Source organism: Palaemon carinicauda, unplaced genomic scaffold (genome assembly GCF_036898095.1).
Source record: "Palaemon carinicauda isolate YSFRI2023 unplaced genomic scaffold, ASM3689809v2 scaffold7, whole genome shotgun sequence".
Taxonomy (NCBI): Eukaryota; Metazoa; Arthropoda; class Malacostraca; order Decapoda; family Palaemonidae; genus Palaemon; species Palaemon carinicauda.
This window is the reverse complement of record NW_027171982.1, coordinates 482,501-503,218: the sequence shown is the minus strand read 5'-3', so window position 1 is coordinate 503,218 and position 20,718 is coordinate 482,501. Positions and strand designations below refer to the sequence as shown.

Sequence of the window (20,718 nt, the reverse complement as noted above, 5' to 3'; positions counted from 1 at the left end):
AGTGCAAAGCTGTTGGTCTCAGAAATTTTAACAATACCACATCAATATTCTGGAGTCCATGGCAGTCTTCTTGTCCCTCATGAACTTATACCTGAAGGAAAACATTCATATCCACTTAAACCTCGTTAACAGAGTTATAGTCTATTGATTCAACAGACAAGAATCGAGGTCTCCTCATTTGAAATACGTAATGATAACCGTCCTTACGTTAGATCAGAAGGAAGGTTGGCATTTGTCAATGTCTCTCCTTCAATGACATCAAATCTCTGTCCTTCAAGTGGATCTGTTTGCAATGAGCTTCAGCATGATATTTCCCTGCTAGGTACATGGACATTAAAGTTCATCAATGTCCCTGGATGGGAGTCGTTGGAAGACGATTTGCCTGTTTCCATTGTTTAACCTCCTCGTGAAGGTTTTGGACAGGCGTCGATCTTTCAAGGCTCTGGTGGCTCCTTGGTAGACAATGAGCAACTGGTTTCCCATGGTTACGGATTTGAATCCCAACTTGTGTAGTGACCAACTCGATTCTGTCTCAGGATGGACAGCAGGGGATTGTTTATGCTTCATCATGGAGATTGTACAATCCTCATCTTATGTTTGATTTCACCCTATTCCTGGGAATGAAATTGAAAATTCAACGTGATGAGTGGGTATTTGTGGAAACTATGAATCGTCTAGCACCATGACTTAGTATGAAACATCATGGACCAAATGGGTCAAATATGTCAAAAGACATAAATCCAGGGTTGATTACTATTGATTTTTGTTTAAGTTTCAGGCTTACTTTGCATGTTTAGAGTCTAGACTCCTCCACGATTTCGTCGTACACTTCGGCCCTCACTAGATCTATACAATACGCCTTTGATGTCAAATTTTACTCGGATCTCTTCAACAAAGTTCCGAAGGTTTGTGCAAGGCTATGGCTGTTGGCTCTACTGAAGCATATCTCTTGGTCTTTGGACAAAGTTTTGCAATTCACTTCGGACATAGGCAATCAAAGGGCTTCTATTCTTGATCCCATTCAGAAAGTCATCTTCTTAATTACGATGGCTTCCGGTGCTCGGGTTAGTGACATTGTAACGATTTCTAAAGACTAGAAATACATTGAATTTGTGGATAATGGTGAGATTAATTTATACCCTGATTCCACTTTTCGGACTAAAAATTAACTTCCCTTTTCACCTTGGGGTCTATGGAAAATAGTTCCCCTTCAAGGTGATCCTTTCCTTTGTCTGATACACTGTCCAAAAGTGTATTTGCTAAGAACAGTGCATTTTGTTTCAAAATGATACAGGGGTCTGATGTCTCTAAACCAGTTACGAAATAAGAGTACTTACTTTAAATGAAGAGCGGACGCGGCTCGTAAGATTTCAGGTCTCAGCCTTAAAGATGTGGCTTCCTTCTAGAACTTTTTCCAGTATATGTCTATTGAGGGACTGCAGACATATACTGGTCGGAAGTTTATTTGGGTTTTCTTCATGTATTAAATGAAGCAATTGGAGGAGACACATCATTATGTGGTGGTTAAGGGGGTGTTATCAAACATGTGGCAACGACGTAGCTCACAATGCGTCCTATGGCACTCCTTCAGCTCGTTATAAGCAATGAATAAACAGTTCTTGCTTCAGGGAAAAAAGGAAAAATGCACTTCATCATTTCCTTTTAAGGTTCCCAGGTGTCTTTACGATGCTTTGTGGGTTCCTTCAATGCTAACAGCCTAACTGTCTAAATGTCGTTAAGCTATATCTCATTTAGTTTGGGTGATTAACCCCTTGTTTGGTACAGACATGATCATGTGTCTCTTGATCAGGTTTACCTTGTCATAAGTTTCCATCATACTTGCCAAATACAGATTTATTTTGGTTCTAAATTAAGGTAGAGATTAATACTTATGCTTCGTCACATAGGTGGGGAGCATTATTTGGTTGGAGGTCTTTCACGCAAAGCCTCTCACCGAGTATAGATAATTCTCTGGTACACTTCCATCAGGAGGACATGGCTCGAGCCCAAAAAAGGGATTTTGACGTAGGAAAAATCTATTTTTGGGTGAGATAGCCATGTCATCCTGATGGCCTGCCCGTTATTTCATTTTTCTCTCACCCCTTTGCTCGTTGGGGGCTTCTATTTCACAGTAGCTCCGCTGCGATGTGGAATGAAGTGGCAGGGTCATATGGGAGCACTGAAAGGTGATAGGATATGTAACGGCTCCTCACTTATCCTTCCCCTTAGAGGATTAGACAGGGAAAGGTCTATTCGGGGTGCAGATATCTATGGTTAGCTTAGGATATGTCCCTGATTATACACGATATCTTCGGATAGTCATTCCGGGGGTTAGAACCCTGTGGTACCTGATGGTAATTTTCTTGTAATATCAATCGTAGAAATATTATACAGTAGGAAGCTGCCGGAGGAAACTTCCATCAGGACGACATGGCTATCTCACCCAAAAATAGATTTTTCCTATGTCAAAATCCCTTTTATTTACAAAAAAAATATTTTAACCCATAGAAAAAATAAAATCCTTCAAATTCAATAGGTTTCCAGCAGGGAGAAGGCTTTCTGCTCATTTTCAAGAGTAAACTGTAAAAAAAGGATGAATTTGGGGGAGCTTATATACCGTTTCCTGCTTCAACGTTGTGTCCTTGTTGATTATGGATTGCCCGAGGGCAGAGGCAATAATGCCTGACAGATAGTTGTCTCTGGCAGAACAGTGTGCTTGGTGGGTTTAGAGGATTAAATTCTGCTTTGAGATACTATTTACTTTGGCTTCCAAGCTCGTTAGAGCTGTCACCTTCTTGGTGATATGGGTAGAGATTGCCTGAGCTATGGTTGGCGATAGCCCTTATACATGTCGGCAATAAGGTTGCTTCTTGCATAGTATTGAGGTCAGGTCTTTCTTCTGGTATGAATAGCGTGTCCAACATACTAATGCACTTACTGTCAGGGGCACTACCGATGATATTAATAATCTTGACTGTATTCTCCCTTGTGATATTGGAGACAAAACCTTTTTATTGCACCCTGTTGCACATGGAAAGATAATCTTTTAGATAGAAGCATCATTGACACCCCAATGTAGGTGCCAAAACATTGCTGGATGGGGCATTTATATTGGTACATAGTGCTGATCTTCTTTAAGTCATCTTGCATGACAGGGGCAGGGTTGTTCTTCATTATTAGGTCTTGCATTTTTGCCAATTAGTAATATATTATCAGGTTGATTTCAGTCTTCTCTGTAATGACAAAAACAATGTTTTTCAATATATCTTGCATGGTCTTTTCGTCTTCTTGGTGTTTCGAGCACATAAGGGCTTCAAAGTAAAGGTTTATTTATGTTGGGGTGTCGGCATTATCAGGACATTCGTTCCTGCACCATTATTCAATCTCATTCTTGATCTGACGGTTAATGTCCCCATTTTAAAAGACATTTTTTACTAGGAGAAATAGCTCTCCGAACAAATGCAGTAATGGTGGCAGTTTTGTACCTAGTAGGGCACTCGCAGTTACCATTTAGACATGGGATAAGGTTCACGTGTTTGACATGTAAAGAGGTGTTGAAACCAGTATTGCCTGTCTTTACAAGGATATCAAGGAATGGGAGACATCCTTGAAGGCAGTGTTTGAGGGTGAACTTGAGAGAGCAGCATTCCTCGAATGTGCATTGAAGTTCTTCTATGCACTCATCCTTGGGTGTTTTTACGAAAGTGTCATCAATACAGCGCACATAGGAGTCAGGTTTGTTGATTTTTTGGAAAACTCTTTCCTAATCTACTCCCATGTAAAAGTTAGCAAAGAGGATGCTTAAAGGGGACCACATGACGACCCCATTCTTCTGAATATATGTGTTCTCTATGTGTGGTAAAAGAGGCTTTCTTGGTGCATATTTCTAATAGTGCACGGAGAGAGACCTTGAAGATATTAGGGGTAGGCGTATTTGTATCCCTATAAACTTGGTCCATTATCACGTTTATAGTTTCACTGACGGGAACGTTAGTGAATAGGGACTTAACATTCATGGAGGCAATAATCCGTCACATGTAAAATCTTTCAGTTTTGCAAGGAATTTTGCTGACGATGTCACAATATTTATTAGGAACGTAAGCTGTGAGAAGGGCATTCAGTCTCTTCGCAAGGACCTACGGGCAGGGCACTGGCTGATAATGGCCTAGAGAGGGTTCCTTGCTTGTGTGTTTTTACATTTCTGTAAAAGTAGCCTACTACAAAATTGCCTGGAATGGGTGGCATGTGGGCGGCACTGGTGGTGGCAGTGATGATTTGTATAATCTGGCTTTTCTAATAAGGACATTAACTGGCAGATCAACGATGGGATGGAGCAATGGTAGAGAAACGAACGTTCTGATAATGCCAACACCCAAGCAAAAATGAAAATTTTAATATGAAGGCCCTATGTATGCATACCCCCTACAAGGATAAAGGCAATAAAAAATATAAGAAATAACGTTTTTGCCACTGTAGAGGAAACCAAAATCAAACTGATAATATATTACCAACTGGCAAACACGTGACATCTAATGGTGAAGAAAAACCAGCCTCTGCCCTGCAAAGAAGACCAACATCATGTGCCGATATGAATGCCCTGTCCAGGGATGTCCTGGTACCTACACCAGGATGACGAAGATGCGTCTATCTAAAAGATTATCTTGCCATGAGCAACAGGGTGCAAGAAAAATACATTGTCTCCAAGTGCATAACTCCAATATCAAAAGGGAGCATTAGTCAAGAATTTCAACATCATTGGCCATGCCCCTGACAGTAAGTTCCTTAGGATATTGGAAGTGCTACTCATACAACAAGCATTACCTGACATCAATACTATGCAAGAAGCAACTTTTTAATCTTCTAATCCCAGCAAGCATACTGGTCTGCCAGAGGCAACTACCTTCCAGGTAATGTCTCCTCCGGCCTCGGGCGATCCACAATCAATAAGGACATGACATTGAAGCAGGAAACCATAAGCTCTTGCTAATGCATCCTGATTTGCAGTTTACTCTTAAAAATGAGCAGACCTTCCTGCTAGAAGTCGAAGGATTTCATAATTTCTTACCTAATTCTATGGATTTCAAATTTTTTTGTAAGTAAAAGTGAATGTTACTTTGTGCATACACCCATAGAGAAAGTGATTGATGACATCGACTTATTTTGTTTCTAATACCTGTTCAATAATGTGTACTGTACTAAAGTTTTCCCAATCAAAGAAGAAGAATTATGACTAATATGGTCTCCATTATTTTCCTCATGAATTATGTCCCTTTCACAGTTACTGCCAGCATACAGTAATTAAGAGAAATGAAGAACAACAGAAAATGTTCATTACAAAAATAATGCCACTGAGGCAGCAATTACTTTTAATGAAACTTGTTTGAAAGAGGGTCTACTCATGAAATACAATATAATAACAGAAACTTACCCTGTCATTTCCCGTCTGGTTGAAATTAACTTGAACCTCTGACGGCCCTTTGCTTTAATTGAAAGAGCTCCTGTTCCTTCTTCCTCCTGGTACTCATATATTTCGGCTGTTGTGCCATATTCAGCCATTTCTGATCCGCCTCCTTCAATGTACCTGAAAGGAAAAATAGTCCAAAATATTACAGCAACTGTTCTTCTTATTATTTTATTAATTAGTAAATCAAACCAAAAGAGTTTTTATATTGAAATAAATCATTTCCTTTCTTGTAGAAGTTCATGGCTGTTTCCAGACTAGCAGTAACGGTCTTGTCCACATAATAACAAATAAAAGTATTTGTAGAGATCTCCCCATCATTACACTTGCTGGTGCCCTTACCCCTTATTTGGCTGCTGTCTAAATAAGTGGCTTTACTATAAACACTAGTTCACAGTGAAGTCACTTATTATTGTCTTGCCCTTCCTACTAAGAGTATATCAAGACTGTCATATATTAAAAGGTGGCATTTTATCCAGACAGATGACTTTAACTCGAATTTTACAGAGCTGGTGTGTTGAAATTCTGGAAGAAATAATTAAATATAGTAGAAAAATAAATTAGACAAAGAACTTCTTCAAACGGATATTCAAATTTTATAAATTAAGCTCAGGCCTCTTAAAACGTTAAAATCTTATAAATAGAACAACTATCAAATTTGATAAAATATTAGACAGTTTTCTGACCAAAACATAATTTCTTTTCATAAAAAACCTGCATGCACATGAATTTTTTTTCATGTTTAAACACGTCAAAATAACTGCACTTGAGACCTGTATGACCAATATGACTCAATCTTGCTAAAATAGCCTCGGGTCACCTGTCCCTCTGGATTGGATTGGTGATTTGAATAATAATAATAATAATAATGATAATAATTACTAATAATAATAATAATTACAAATAATAATACTAATTACTAATAATAATAATTACTAATAATGAAAATAATAATGATAATAATAATAATAATAATAATAATAATAATTAATAATAATAACAACAACAATAACAATAATAATAATAATAATAATAATAATAGTAAATAATAATAATGATAATAAATAAGAATTAATAATAATAATAATAATAATAATTTATAATAATAATTAATAATAATTAATAATAATAATAATTAATAATAATAATAATAATAATAATAATAATAATAATGCTAATAATAATAATAATAATAATGATGATAATAATAATGATGATAATAATAATGATAATAATAATAATTAATAATAATAATTAATAATAATTAGGCTACTACTAATAATTAATAATAATAATTAATAATAATAGTAATACTTAATAATAATAATAATAATAATAATAATAATAATAATGATAATGATGATGATGATGATTACTTGCTAGGCTATAACCCTAGTTGGAAAAGTAGGATGCTATAAGCCCAGGTTCTCCAACAAGGAGAATAGCCCAGTGAGGAAAGAAAACAAGGAAAAATAAAATATTTTAAGTACAGTAAAAACATCAAAATAAATATTTCCTATATAAACTATAAAAGCTTTAACAAAACAAGAGGAAGAGAAATAATATAGAATAGTGTGCCCGAGTGTACCCTCAAGCAAAGCAACTCTTAACCCTAGATAGTAGAAGATCATGGTACAGAGGCTATGGCACTATCCAAGACTAGAGAACAATGGTTTGATTTTGGAATGTCCTTCTCCTAGAAGAGCTGCTTACCACAGCTAAAGTCTCTCTTCTACCTTACCAAGAAGAAAGTGGCCACTGAACAATTACAGTGCAGTAGTTAACCCCTTGAGAGAAGAATTGTTTAGTAATCTCAGTGTTGTCGGGTGTATGAGGACAGAAAAGAATATGTAAAGAATAGGCCTGACTATTCAGTGTATGTGAAGGTAAAGGGAAAAGAAACCGTAACCAGAGAGAAGGATAGAATGTAGTACGGTCTAGCCAGTCAAAAGAACCCATAACACTCTAGCGGTAGTATCTCAACGGGCGGCTGGTGCCCTGGCCAACCTACTACTTATAAGAAAACATTTGGTTTTATTTGCTTCAATTTACTATCTTTATACCTCACTATTCCACAAAGCTCGTCATTTGGCCACTAGGGGGAGATTATCTAGCCATATGAGTAAAAATTGGCTCTTACAGGGGATGGCCTGAATAAATTCAGGAGGGAATATAATATACAATAATCTAGGTAATGAAAAATAATTAAAAAAACTTCCATAAATAGACATTTCAATTTTATCTATTAAATAGAAAAACCTTCAGAATCCACAGAATGTCACAAAAAGATTTTTGACCAAAACTTAAATCTCTTTCTTCTAAAGACTTCATACACAAAAAGTATGCCTTATGGCTAAAATCGTGTTGACACTCGTCACAAAATTGAGAACTATCTCACAAGGTGTGCAAAATCAAAACATATGGGCTAATCTCATATGGCCAAGCTGCAATCTTGCAAAATGAATTCAATATTTAGGATTGATTAGTTTCAATCTGTTTTTTTTTCAATTCATTATTCTATAATATATAACAGGGAATTTAATACAGAGATATGGCAAGTTTATTGCTAATTAAGCAGTGCAACCTTTTTCCTTACCAACAACTCCAATATAAGTAGAAATACAGTATATTTCAATATTTACCTATTATTAGAATTTGTTTAGGAGCTCTGTAGTTTGTAACACTAGTTGGTTCTTTGTATGTGTAACAGACGAAGACTTCTATGAAATGTCTCTGATAAGAGTAGATGACCAATTTAAGGTTACCCTTATCTTCAGTTGTTTTACGAACGTTAATTACCAGCAAAAGGCTGACAGTTCATTTGCAAATACTGATCTTTCGGTAGTTAATGAGTAGACTTTTTTTTTTTTTTTTTTTTTTTTTTGAGGATACTACAGTGAGCCCTCGCTACTTCGCGGTTCGACCATCGCGGATTCACCAATTCGCGGGTTTTTTCATAACCCATATATATATATATATATATATATATATATATATATATATATATATATACAGTATATATATATATATATATATATATATATATATATATATATATATATATATATATATATATATATACATATCGCGGATTTTCCGGAAATTTCGAAAATACCGCGATATCTGAAGACCCCAAATACGATATTTCGTTACCTGTAATTCCATTAATACTGTAATTAGTAATATCTGCTCTTACTGATTGTTCATTGCATTACATATGACATATAATTCAGCACAGAAAGAAATAAAACACGAATAGAGAATGTGATCATACGATAATTCCGTACTGTATACAGTACGTAGTAAAATTAAATCGAACATGAAACGCAAATCAGATGCAGTCATACCATATTACAGTAGAATGGTGTAAGGCTGCTGATGGCTACTACTGTACTACAAATGTAATGGATGTGCATCTTTTCCATGAATCTTTTGTATGTATACGTACGTAGTACTGCATCCAATAATATTCTTTGTTGCAAAAATCACATCTCGAATAAGCGTACGAGAGAGAGAGAGAGAGAGAGAGAGAGAGAGAGAGAGAGAGAGAGACATATCCTACAACAAAACAAGCGTAAAATAGCGTACGTAAATCTGTATTCTTATTATTGTTATTATTATTATTGTTGTTGTTGTTATTAAAATTATTATTGTTATTATTATTATTATCATTATTATTATTTTTGGGCTCAAGCCATGGCGTCCTGATGGAAGGTTCCTGTTTGGTAGCTTCCTTGGGTATAAGACTACTAAGATATTCCCAGTGAATTTAACCACAGGTTATCACAGAATTCTAACTTCTGGAGCGAGTATCTCAAAGGTTTCCCTTTAAGACATCGTAATACAACAGGGGACACGCATGTCTGAACGTGCCACATAGCTATCTTCACCCCGAACAGAGTTAATGCTTCGGTGTGTAAGGGCTGAGAATAGCTGGGAGCCGTTCCACAGCTAATCTCACTCGTGGCTACTACTGATACTCGAGACGTAAACAAACGGACGCCATTGCTCTGATGACATCACGCCCGTCTTCATCCTTTGTTTAGTAGCTGCCCTACTTAGACGGATTTTCCCTTGTGTTATCTTTATCGCTTTGCATCTTCGCTATGTCGTTACCTTCAGCCTCGCCTTCTTCTGGAAAGTTGAGTACAAGGTTCCAGTATTGTTTAATTAAGCTCTGGCCGTAAAGTAAATATTATTTTGCGAAATAATTGATGTTTTGTGGCAGAGCTGTGCCTCTACCGGACCCGCCATTTTATGGCGTCGTTGTTGTTTTGCATGTCTTATTTAGTTAGCCACAACAACGCTTCCGGCATTATATACTAATCGAATACATTAGTTTATTTAGTCTTCATAGCTAGGAACTTTTATATCGTGTTTAGACGCTTTTTATCGGTCATCGATTGACCTCATACCAGTCGGCTACTATAGCCCCCAGGCCAGGAGCCTACATACAAGTGTTCATGCATGATTTATTAGTGATCCTAGACTAAGTTATGAAGATAGTGGCATTATTATTTTACAATACTTTTGACAGTGATGCAAATGTTTTCGCCTTCAGGGACCATATAGGGGATAGGCTAGTCAGTGATTCTTTCTAGCCTAACCTAACCTTAGGACCCCTATATGCTTCCTTCATCCCCTGCCTTGGCATTCCCTCTATTTAGCCTTGATCCCTTTTCTGAGTAAAGGGATTAATTGTCTAATAGAGTATATATCGCCTCTCGGTCCTCCCTAAAGGAATGAACCCCCTTTAGGATTGCGTCTGAGAGTGAGGTTAGGCCTGCCTACCTCTATGGCTAGGATAGTCTATGACTTTCCTGCGATAGCGATATGTCTTCTTCCTTGCCTAGTTCAGGACTTTTAGCCCTGTTCTAGGTCGGGTTAGGAAGGTTTCTCTGTTCCATGCTGAAACTGTACTCTTGCACCGTTTTAGCCGATCAGCCTGATCTTAGGTTAGGGAGTGTCCTCCCTTCCCTTAGTGGCCGCTCTGGTACAGAAACCCTTCCTGGGAAGACCTCTCTCTTCTCCCTCCCCACCTATCTCTTGTATAGCCTAGCCTATGCTTAGGTTAGTTTATACTCATCTGTCCCCTGTCCTACAACTCCTCCTTAGGGTGGATGAGTAGGGCTACCCGAGCTTCCTTGTGCAGTCCACTCTGGTACATATACCTTCATAGTGTCCTATAAGGTTAGTTACTAGTATAGTTCTGCATATGGGAGTCCCCCCCCCCCCCTCTTGGGTGTTCCCTAGCCCTCCCTTGGGCTACCTAGCTCCCGGTCCCTAGTGACCCCTGCTCATGGATGTTAGAGCCTGCCTCTATCATGGGTACACCCTCTCAGGGAGGGGGAGGGATGTCTGGAACCCTGACGGTACTTCCTGCATCCCTTTCCCCCCTCCCCCTGTCTCTCTATCTATCCGGGTGCCGGTCTCTTGCCGCCTCTACTGTCGGCAATACCTGCCTCCTTCTTGGTGACTTCCCTACCCTTGCCGCCAGCCCCCCGTGTACCGAGGGACTGCCGGCTGCCGCCGGCTACTACCGGCGGCTCTCCTACTCCTATCTAATCGTCCGCCTGCCGGTCGATCACCGGAGTGCCGGCATATACTGCCGGCAACCCGATACTACCTTTACCATCCTTATCCCAGTCACCAACCTGGCATCCTCCGACTGCCGGAGCCGCCGCTTCCTGCCGGCGTGCCGCCGTTGTGCCGGCGGCCGCCATCCTGGTATCTAACTGACTTTTGAAAATTGTCTGTTCTAATGCCAGAATCTATGCTGGAGCGAGCTCCGGCATGCCGGATGCCTCGGAGGCGTCAAGAATACTTGCACCCCCTTACTGTAGCTATCATAAGACTAGGATAGCCCTACATGGCAAACAGATAAGCTGCTTTTGCTATTAAGATCAGTACCTAGTACTGCTCTATTAGTGATCATGCTGTCTCTTTGCATTCTTCTAATTCCAGCATGCTATGTGCATCTTAGCACGGCTGGTTGCCAGAAGCAGTTACCCTTAATGAGGCCTTCTGGCTCTTAACTGGGAACCGAATGAATTCGATCCCAATCTTGTCCTTGGTTTTCCATGGAGTTCCAAAATACTGGGAATCCTAGGAAACTATATCCAATGATCTCGGTCATTTGGATTATCCCAGGACCAAGCTTATGGTAACCAGCCGGGCGAGATGCATGGAGCGTGTTCTCCTTTACTGTTTTCATTCTCTATGCATCACACCTTCTTTAAGTTAAAATTAATGATTAATATTAACTTAGTTTAAGAGCCATTCTTATGACTCCCCCATACTCATTTTCTCTTTCTTCCACAGGAGGAGCAGATGAAGTGTGACTTCGCCTTCTGCGCTGTGAAACGCCCGCAGTTTTACGGGCATACGGCTTGCAGGACTCACGCCCCTTGTGCAGACAAGAAAGGGGATTTGAAGTTCTGGAATCCACTGGATTGTACGGTCTGCCAGGCCCACCTAGTTGAGGCCTTCCATAACCCTCCCTCAGCGGAGGTTAGAGACATTTCTCGTGAAAAGCTGCGCAAGTGGGTGCGTGGCTTTCAGAAAAATGCTACCGGACCGTACCTGGCCACCGAAGAACTGAGGTCCCTGTTGTTCCCTAAGGCCTCCCCTGACTCAGTGGTACCAAAAGAAGCAATCCCCACTGTCCAAATTATGGTGGAACCTGATGTGGTCATGGCTCAGTCCATGCACGAGTGTCGTTTAGATTCCGAGGATGATGAACAGATCTCAGACGTCTCGGAAGACACGGAGAAGACGCTTATGGCTCAAGGAGCCGAAGAGGACGAAGACAAGGTGGAATACACCGAGTCGGAGCTTGGAGCTGCTCCCTCGTCCATCCCTCCTCCTACTCCTACACCGACGGAAATGTCCATTCCGTCTACCTCCTCGACTCCGGATCCTTCCTCTTCTACCCAAGAACTGATCCGGCTGATTAGAGCCGTCATGGACGACAGGCTGAAGGAGAACCAGGAGTCCATCAGGTCGATGATTGGATCCAGAGAACCGAAGAAGATTTCGGTCAAGGATCTCCCAGCTTGCTCTCATGCCAACCCGTGGAGGTATGCAGAGCATATGGTTATTGCGACCGGCAGGATCTTTGTTAGTGACAAGATCGGCACGGTCCCGTTGGAAGATGTGGAGTTCTTCCCAAGCTTCGAGGCCTACCCGGACTGTTACGTCCGGCTTCGTTCCGAACCTGCCTCGAAGGAAGAGACCGAACCTAAAGAAGAGATAGTGTTCGATCTCGCAAAGGCCCAGGCTATGCTAGCCTCCGCATTTAAGAGTAGGGGCTTTACCTGCTCTAAGCTTCCGGCTTTGAGCAAGAAGCATCCTACATACGTTGCACCTGACACTGCGGTTCTTCCTTTCTTGGAAAAGGCCTTAGCTGCATGCCTTAAAGCGGCGGAAGAAGGGAAACCCTGCCCTGCACTGGAGGAGTGCAGACCCTTCTCCATCGTGACCCCACCTGACGCTCGACACTGGAAAGATGTTCAGCATACTTTCGTCGTGGGTAGGCTCGATCCTGACGTCGCCGGACGTCAGTTTAATGAAGACCTCCCTAAGCTCAACGATCACCTCCTTCGCCGGGAACAAGACACGAAGGAGAGGCTTGCGGCATCTCTTTCTCATCAAGTCCAACTGGAAGTGATGGCCTGTGACACAAGAGTACCAGATCACTACATGGTACTAGCCAAATCCCACTTACTGACAGTAATGAAGGACTTGTACCACTTCATAAAGGCTCGTAGAGCCTGTCGTGAATTCGTGTTTGCCGGTGCCACCGTGAAACACGAACCCCGGAGGCTGATTTCCTCCAACATTTGGGGAAAGCACCTGTTTCCTTCTGACCTTGTCAAGGAAATAACTGACAGAGCCGCCACGGAGAATAGGAACCTTCTCCACAAGTGGGGCATGTCCAGAAAAAGGAAACCCTCTCAGGACGATGGACCTCAGCCTAAGAGGAAACCGCAAAAGCCAAAACCCCAGCAACGTCAGCAACGACGTCAGTTTCCGGGACCCGCTACCTCCCAAGTGGTTGCCCAACCACAACAGACCTTTCAATTGGTCCCCCAACCGGTGTTGTCACAGTCACCGGTCTTCACCCCTGCCTTTGAGCAACCATCCACTACCTTTCATGCCAAAGGTAGAGGCTCGTCCAGGGGTGCAAGCAGAGACGCATCTCGTCGTCCCTCCAGAGGTAGAGGAGGAAAGGGAGCTAGCGGCCAAGGCAACAAGTCCTCGGGACACCAGAAGCAATGAAGTGCTTCCGGTGGGAGGAAGACTCCGCCAATTCCAGGATCGTTGGACCTTCGATCCCTGGGCACACAGCATCATCAAGAACGGTCTAGGCTGGAGTTGAACGCAACCACCCCCAATCTTCCAGCGGTTCTTCCAACAATCGACCCCCATTCTGGAAGAATATATCCTAGACCTCTTGAACAAGAAGGTGATAAGGAAGGTAAAGTCCACCAGGTTCCAAGGGAGACTGTTTTGCGTTCCCAAGAAGGACTCAGACAAACTCAGAGTCATTCTGGACTTATCCCCCCTCAACAAGTTCATAGAGAACAACAAATTCAAGATGCTGACGCTTCAACAAATAAGGACCCTTCTGCCTCAAGGTTCCTACACGGTCTCTATAGACCTGACGGATGCCTATTGGCACATTCCAATGAACCATCACGCTTCCTCCTACCTAGGATTTCGACTCCAAAGGAAAAGCTACGCCTTCCGGGCCATGCCATTCGGCCTCAATGTGGCCCCTCGGATCTTCACAAAACTGGCGGATGCCATAGTACAACAGCTCCGCCTAAGAAACGTCCAGGTGATGGCCTACCTCGACGACTGGCTAGTCTGGGCTCCATCGCCCGAAGAGTGTGCAAAGTCTTGCAACGAAGTTACCCAGTACCTAGAACACCTGGGATTCAAGATCAACGAGAAGAAATCTCGCCTCTCTCCAGCTCAGAAGTTTCAGTGGTTGGGAATCCACTGGAATCTTCAGTCACACCGCCTTTCCATCCCCCAGAAGAAAAGGAAGGAAATAGCAGGGTCTGTCAAGTGACTACTGAAATCCAAACGCATTTCAAGACGACAGCAGGAACGAGTTCTAGGCTCTCTACAATTCGCCTCAGTGACAAACCCAGTGCTTCGCGCACAGCTAAAGGATGCCGCGGGAGTCTGGAGACGCTCGGCATCCATCGCTCGAAGAGACCTCAAGAGACGGCTTCCAAACAGACTTCGACGCCTCCTAAAGCCGTGGTCGGAAGCAAAGGCCCTGAAAAGGTCCATTCCTCTCCAACACCCTCCTCCATCACTCAACATCCACACGGATGCCTCACTGGAAGGCTGGGGAGGTCACTCCCACCTGAAACAGGCTCAAGGGACCTGGTCTCCACTATTCAAGACGTTCCACATAAACATCTTGGAGGTCATGGCGGTCCTTCTAACTCTGAAGAAGTTATCCCCGCCGCCCTCGATCCACATCCGTCTAACCCTAGACAACTCGGTGGTAGTTCGTTGTCTCAATCGCCAAGGCTCAAGATCGCCCCAGATAAATCAGGTGCTTCTCCCAATCTTCCGTCTGGCGGAGAAGAAGAAGTGGCACCTGTCTGCAGTTCACCTACAAGGATTCCGCAATGTGACAGCGGATGCTCTATCTCGGACAAACCCGATAGAGTCGGAATGGTCTCTAGACGCAAGATCATTCTCCTTCATCTCTCATCAAGTCCCAGAACTTCAGATAGATCTCTTTGCAACGAGCGACAACAATCAACTTCGTCTGTACGTAGCCCCGTACGAGGACCCCAAAGCAGAAGCGGTGGACGCCATGTCACTGGACTGGAACAGATGGTCCAAGATATACCTGTTCCCTCCCACCAACCTTCTGTTGAAAGTCCTCTCCAAACTGAGAACCTTCAAAGGGACAGCGGCCCTAGTGGCTCCCAAGTGGCCCCGGAGCAACTGGTACCCCCTGGTCCTGGAGCTGCAGCCCAAGCTGATCCCTCTCCCGGGCCCAGTTCTCTCTCAACAAGTACAGAAGTCGACTGTCTTCACTTCATCATCGAAAATCAAGGACCTTCATCTCATGATTTTCTCTCCCTTGCCGCAAAGAAGAGGTTTGGGATCTCGAAGAAAAGTCTAAACTTCCTAGAGGAATACAAGACCGAATCCACGAGACGGCAATATGAATCATCCTGGAGGAAATGGGTCTCCTTTGTCAAGGCACAAAATCCTAAAGAAATCACCATTGATTTCTGTATGTCCTTCTTCATTCACCTTCATGGACAAGGATTAGCAGCCAATACGATTTCAACCTGCAAATCGGCCTTGACTAGACCAATTCTATATGCTTTCCAAATTGATCTGTCCAACGACATCTTTAACAAATTACCAAAAGCATGTGCTCGCCTACGCCCAGCACCCCCTCCGAAACCGATCTCCTGGTCACTAGACAAGGTACTCCATTTCGCCTCCAACTTGGACAACGATTCATGCCCCCTCAAGGATCTGACTCAGAAAGTCATATTTTTATTTGCTCTCGCTTCGGGAGCTCGAGTCAGCGAAATAGTGGCATTATCAAGAGAAGAGGGACACATCCTGTTTGCCGATTCAGGAGAAGTGACCCTCTCCCCTGATCCGACGTTTCTCGCTAAAAACGAATTACCCACCAAAAGATGGGGCCCTTGGAGAATATGCCCCCTGAAGGAGGATGTCTCTCTATGTCCAGTAGAGAGTCTCAAGGTCTATCTTCGCAGAACTTCGAACTTTGGTGGAGGCCAACTCTTCAAAGGAGAAACATCGGGCAGCGACCTGTCACTGAAACAATTAAGAGCGAAAATCACCTACTTCATTCGCAGAGCGGATCCGAACAGTACACCCGCTGGTCATGATCCTAGAAAAGTGGCATCGTCTCTGAACTTCTTTCAGAGCATGGACTTTGAAAGCCTTAAAAACTTTACGGGCTGGAAGTCCTCGCGAGTTTTCTTTAAACATTATGCGAAACAAGTGCACGAAGTCAAACATTTTGTGGTAGCCGCAGGTAGTGTTATGAAACCTGCACCTAACTCTGCGTAGAACAGTGAGTTACTTGGGACTCTAACTCTTCGGGTGCCTATGTTGACCCTCGAGCGATTCATAGTGATGTCTAAAAACACTTAGTGCTTTTATAACTGTTCTTATCCCAGGTGAAATGTCATAGTGTCACACAAGTGCCGCATGCCTTGAGCATGATGTGTTGTTTAAAGACTTGCGTTCCTCGAGAACGAGTACCTACTAATCCTGAAATTCCTTTTCAGATTCAAGAGCAAGCCTTTATTTCTATGTACATTATTATTACTGTAAATGAACTTTACTTTTGCTGTAAATTATTTAATTTCTGCATTGTGAATAAAATTTCTATTTTATTACTTATGCGTCTCTTTCAGCTCCTACCTACTATGAAATACATACTGTCATAGTTTTATTTATTCCTCCTTTCTTATGGTCATGAAGAATTTAAGATGTCTAATCCTAAATTATATTCACCCTGTCTCAGTAAGGTTCCTACTCGAACACTTACTTCTGATACCCAAGAGATGAACTCTATACACAGTGCCCAACCACCACTGGTCTAATTCAGAATGTTCCTATACAAATATCAAACATTCTGCTTCATCTCTAAGTTCTTCAAGTTCTTCTGTCAGGATGAATAGCCCTTCAATACCACTTTGACGTCGGCATAGCCCATGGGAACTTCCTACCAATGGGGGGCAGGATACTTCGTTCCTATGGTTCTTTACCTAAGATTACTTTGCTGTTTTGTCAATGCCTAGGCACTTAACACTGGGGGAAAATCTACCACGATACATTGATTCTCTGGTACTCTTCCATCAGGACGCCATGGCTTGAGCCCAAAAAACGGATTTTGAGCGAAGCGAAAAATCTATTTTTGGGTGAGATAGCCATGGCGTCCTGATGGACCCTCCCTACTACTTCGTCCAGTTTTGTTCCCACCCTACACAATTGTATCATGGTGATGGGCAGCAACTGGCTTCAGGATGAAGACGGGCGTGACGTCATCAGAGCAATGGCGTCCGTTTGTTTACGTCTCGAGTATCAGTAGTAGCCACGAGTGAGATTAGCTGTGGAACGGCTCCCAGCTATTCTCAGCCCTTACACACCGAAGCATTAACTCTGTTCGGGGTGAAGATAGCTATGTGGCACGTTCAGACATGCGTGTCCCCTGTTGTATTACGATGTCTTAAAGGGAAACCTTTGAGATACTCGCTCCAGAAGTTAGAATTCTGTGATAACCTGTGGTTAAATTCTCTGGGAATATCTTAGTAGTCTTATACCCAAGGAAGCTACCAAACAGGAACCTTCCATCAGGACGCCATGGCTATCTCACCCAAAAATAGATTTTTCGCTTCGCTCAAAATCCGTTTATTATCATTATTTATTATTATTATTATTATTATTATTATTATTATTATTATTATTATTATTACTGTACAATATGCGTAGGGTACCTTGTACTTTGAATTGGTAACCTACGTAGCATATAAGACGGGTTGTGATTGGTTCAAGCGCTGATAGATGACGAATCAGAACCCAAGTTCTGTTATCTAGCCTGTGATTGGTGTTTTGCCCGCATCTCCAACCCACAGCATCTACGTATTCGCGGTCACTTTGTCTCCCGCCGTATCGCTGTGTAGATGTTGTTAAGTTATTGTGGACTTTAATCTGTGCTGTGCGTGACGGTTTCAAGTTGAACTTTTTGTTGAACTTTCTGTTAACCCTACTGTACAATGCCTCCCAAGCGTTCTGCTTCTACTAAGGCTGGTAGTGAGCCTAAATGCCACCGAAAAATGATGACGATTGCTGAGAAGGTGACACTTCTCGATATGTTGAAAGAAGGCAGAAGTTACGCGGCCGCAGACCTCGAAGACCTGACGAAATCGGCCAGTGAAGAAGACAGTGAAACACAGGAAGAGATCCAAGAAATTGTCGAAGAAACGGGCTTAACATTAGAACAGCTTGCCAAGCTCTGCAACCTTGCGAAGGAGTTGAGAGAATTGTCGCAAGAGTGGGACGAGGATATGGTTCGTTCTATGCAATTCTGCAACAAAATCGATGTAGACATGACTCCCTACAGGATGCTCTTAAAGCGAAAAAAAGAAGCAGCAGCAGCAACTTCCGATCACAATGTTCTTCCAGCCTCGCAAAAAAGAGCCAGTTCCTCCTGCTACTATGCCGTCGGAAGAAATTGAAGAAGTATCCCAGGAAGAAGTTGAAGAGGTGTCCCAGGAAAAGACACCTCCGTCTGAAGAGACGTAAAATACTATCATTGGCTGCACAGTAGAAGACATCATCAGCTTCATCATCATCATTTCTACTGTGCAGCAAATTCATCGCCATCATCATTCAAGTTTTTCTTGAACTTCTTTCGTGGTGAGTACAGTAACAATCTTTATTTTTTACTTTAATATTCTAACATTTCAATATTTAAGCCTGTTTTAGTTTAGTACTGTATGCATTAAGTTAAAGGGAAGGTTTTAAAAGTCTGAAGAGTATACATGTTGTAACCTATCATATTTTTTTTGTTTAAAATTTACATTTACGTACGTAAAACAATCTCTCTCTCTCTCTCTCTCTCTCTCTCTCTCTCTCTCTCTCTCTCTCTCTCTCTCTCTCTCTCTCTCTCTCTCTCTCTCTCTCTCTCTCTCGTAAATTGTTTTCCTGATTTGCTACGTACAGTATGTACTGTATGATTTTATATAGATACGGTAAATAATATTTGTAATAACATATTTTCTAAAAGCTTTTACTGTAAATATTAAATATCACTTTCATCATGCGCGTTAAATGCCTTCGTTTGTTTACTGAGCGTGGTTGTTTACTGAGCGTACTTTATGACGCCGTTGTTTCAGGCGGCGTCATAAAGAAAAACATTTCATTTGGAAGTCCTAAGAAAAATTAAGTAAAACATTGGTAATAACAAAATCAACATACTGTATAATCAATATAATCGATGCAAAAACTAACCTATACACAGATGTGTACACTAAATGCGTTTGTTTCTTCATTATGATCAGAGAAACGTAAACAAAACATTGGTTGCCATTTTTTATCGTGCTTTTTGGCGTGTTTAGGAAACGCATGATATAAAATCGCCTTTAATATTTGTGCCTGTTTTAGTTTAGGGTACTGTAGTACATGCATTAAGTGTTCTGTACATTAAAGGGTAGTTTGTTAACAGTACTACGTACAAGGGAAGGTTTTAAAAGTCTGAATATACATGTTAAATAAATACGTAAATATGGTGTCACTACTTCGCGGATTTTCACCTATCGCGGTCGGGTCTGGAACCTATCTACCGCGATAAACGAGGGTTCACTGTATAGTAAAACCAGTATCCATCAAAGATTTAAAACCATCAGTACAACCAGTCCTTTCCTTTGAGCATATTCCAATGAACATTCTTTATGGCAACTTGGAGTATAATTGGATTTCTTGAAACAGTACAATGAAGAACTCATAAACTCGGAAAACCTCCAAAAGAAAGCTATCACCACTTCTTCCGGCACATACTGTACTTTAAATAACTAGTGCTTTGGCCTACATAATGCAGGGGTCACATTTCAACAATTTATGGATAGAATCTTAAGGGGACCTCTCCTCCGGCGTAGGTTAAGTAGATGATATACTAATATTCTCTCCCTGCAAAGAGGACCACCTACAGTATATCACCTACAACTTTTCCTTGACTGCCCTCAGCAGAACGGCCTTCTAATCCGGTACGACCAGAGTACTTTTGATGCCAAGGAAGTGGAGTTCTTTGGGTCACTGCATCAATCTTGGCATTAACCCATTCCTGAGAAGGTATGCGCAGATTTAAAGTAGAGGAAAGTGACATGCTTAATTAAGGGCCATTATTATTGTTACTAGTGTACATGAACCATCAAAAATTACAGCAAAATTATTAGGTAGAAATACATGCAAATTCCTCTCACCACTGTAAAACGACTCCCTCTCCCCCTACTCAAGGAACAGGGAGAGCTGAGCATGATTGGAAAGATATACATTTATATATTTGCAAGAATGCTCTATACTTATTGATTGGAAAGATTTTATCATACATACTAATTCACAAAAAGGGAGACCTAAGAATGATCAATAATCGACCAATAAGTATAATGTCTGTAATGTATAAAACATTTACAAAGATCATATTAGGCTGAATAGAAAGAAAAGGAGACTTT

At 41.6% G+C, this 20,718-nt stretch overlaps 1 protein-coding gene across 2 annotated transcripts in view; it reads right to left on the bottom strand.

Annotated features, from left to right (window-relative positions):
- Positions 1–20,718, bottom strand: part of LOC137637386 (protein cereblon-like) — an 839,981-nt gene that overhangs the window by 489,899 nt on the left and 329,364 nt on the right. For both annotated transcript variants that reach the window (XM_068369600.1, XM_068369601.1), the window contains exon 4: positions 5,429–5,581. In XM_068369600.1, the coding sequence (XP_068225701.1) occupies positions 5,429–5,581 (153 nt within the window). The remainder of the gene's footprint in view (positions 1–5,428; positions 5,582–20,718) is intronic.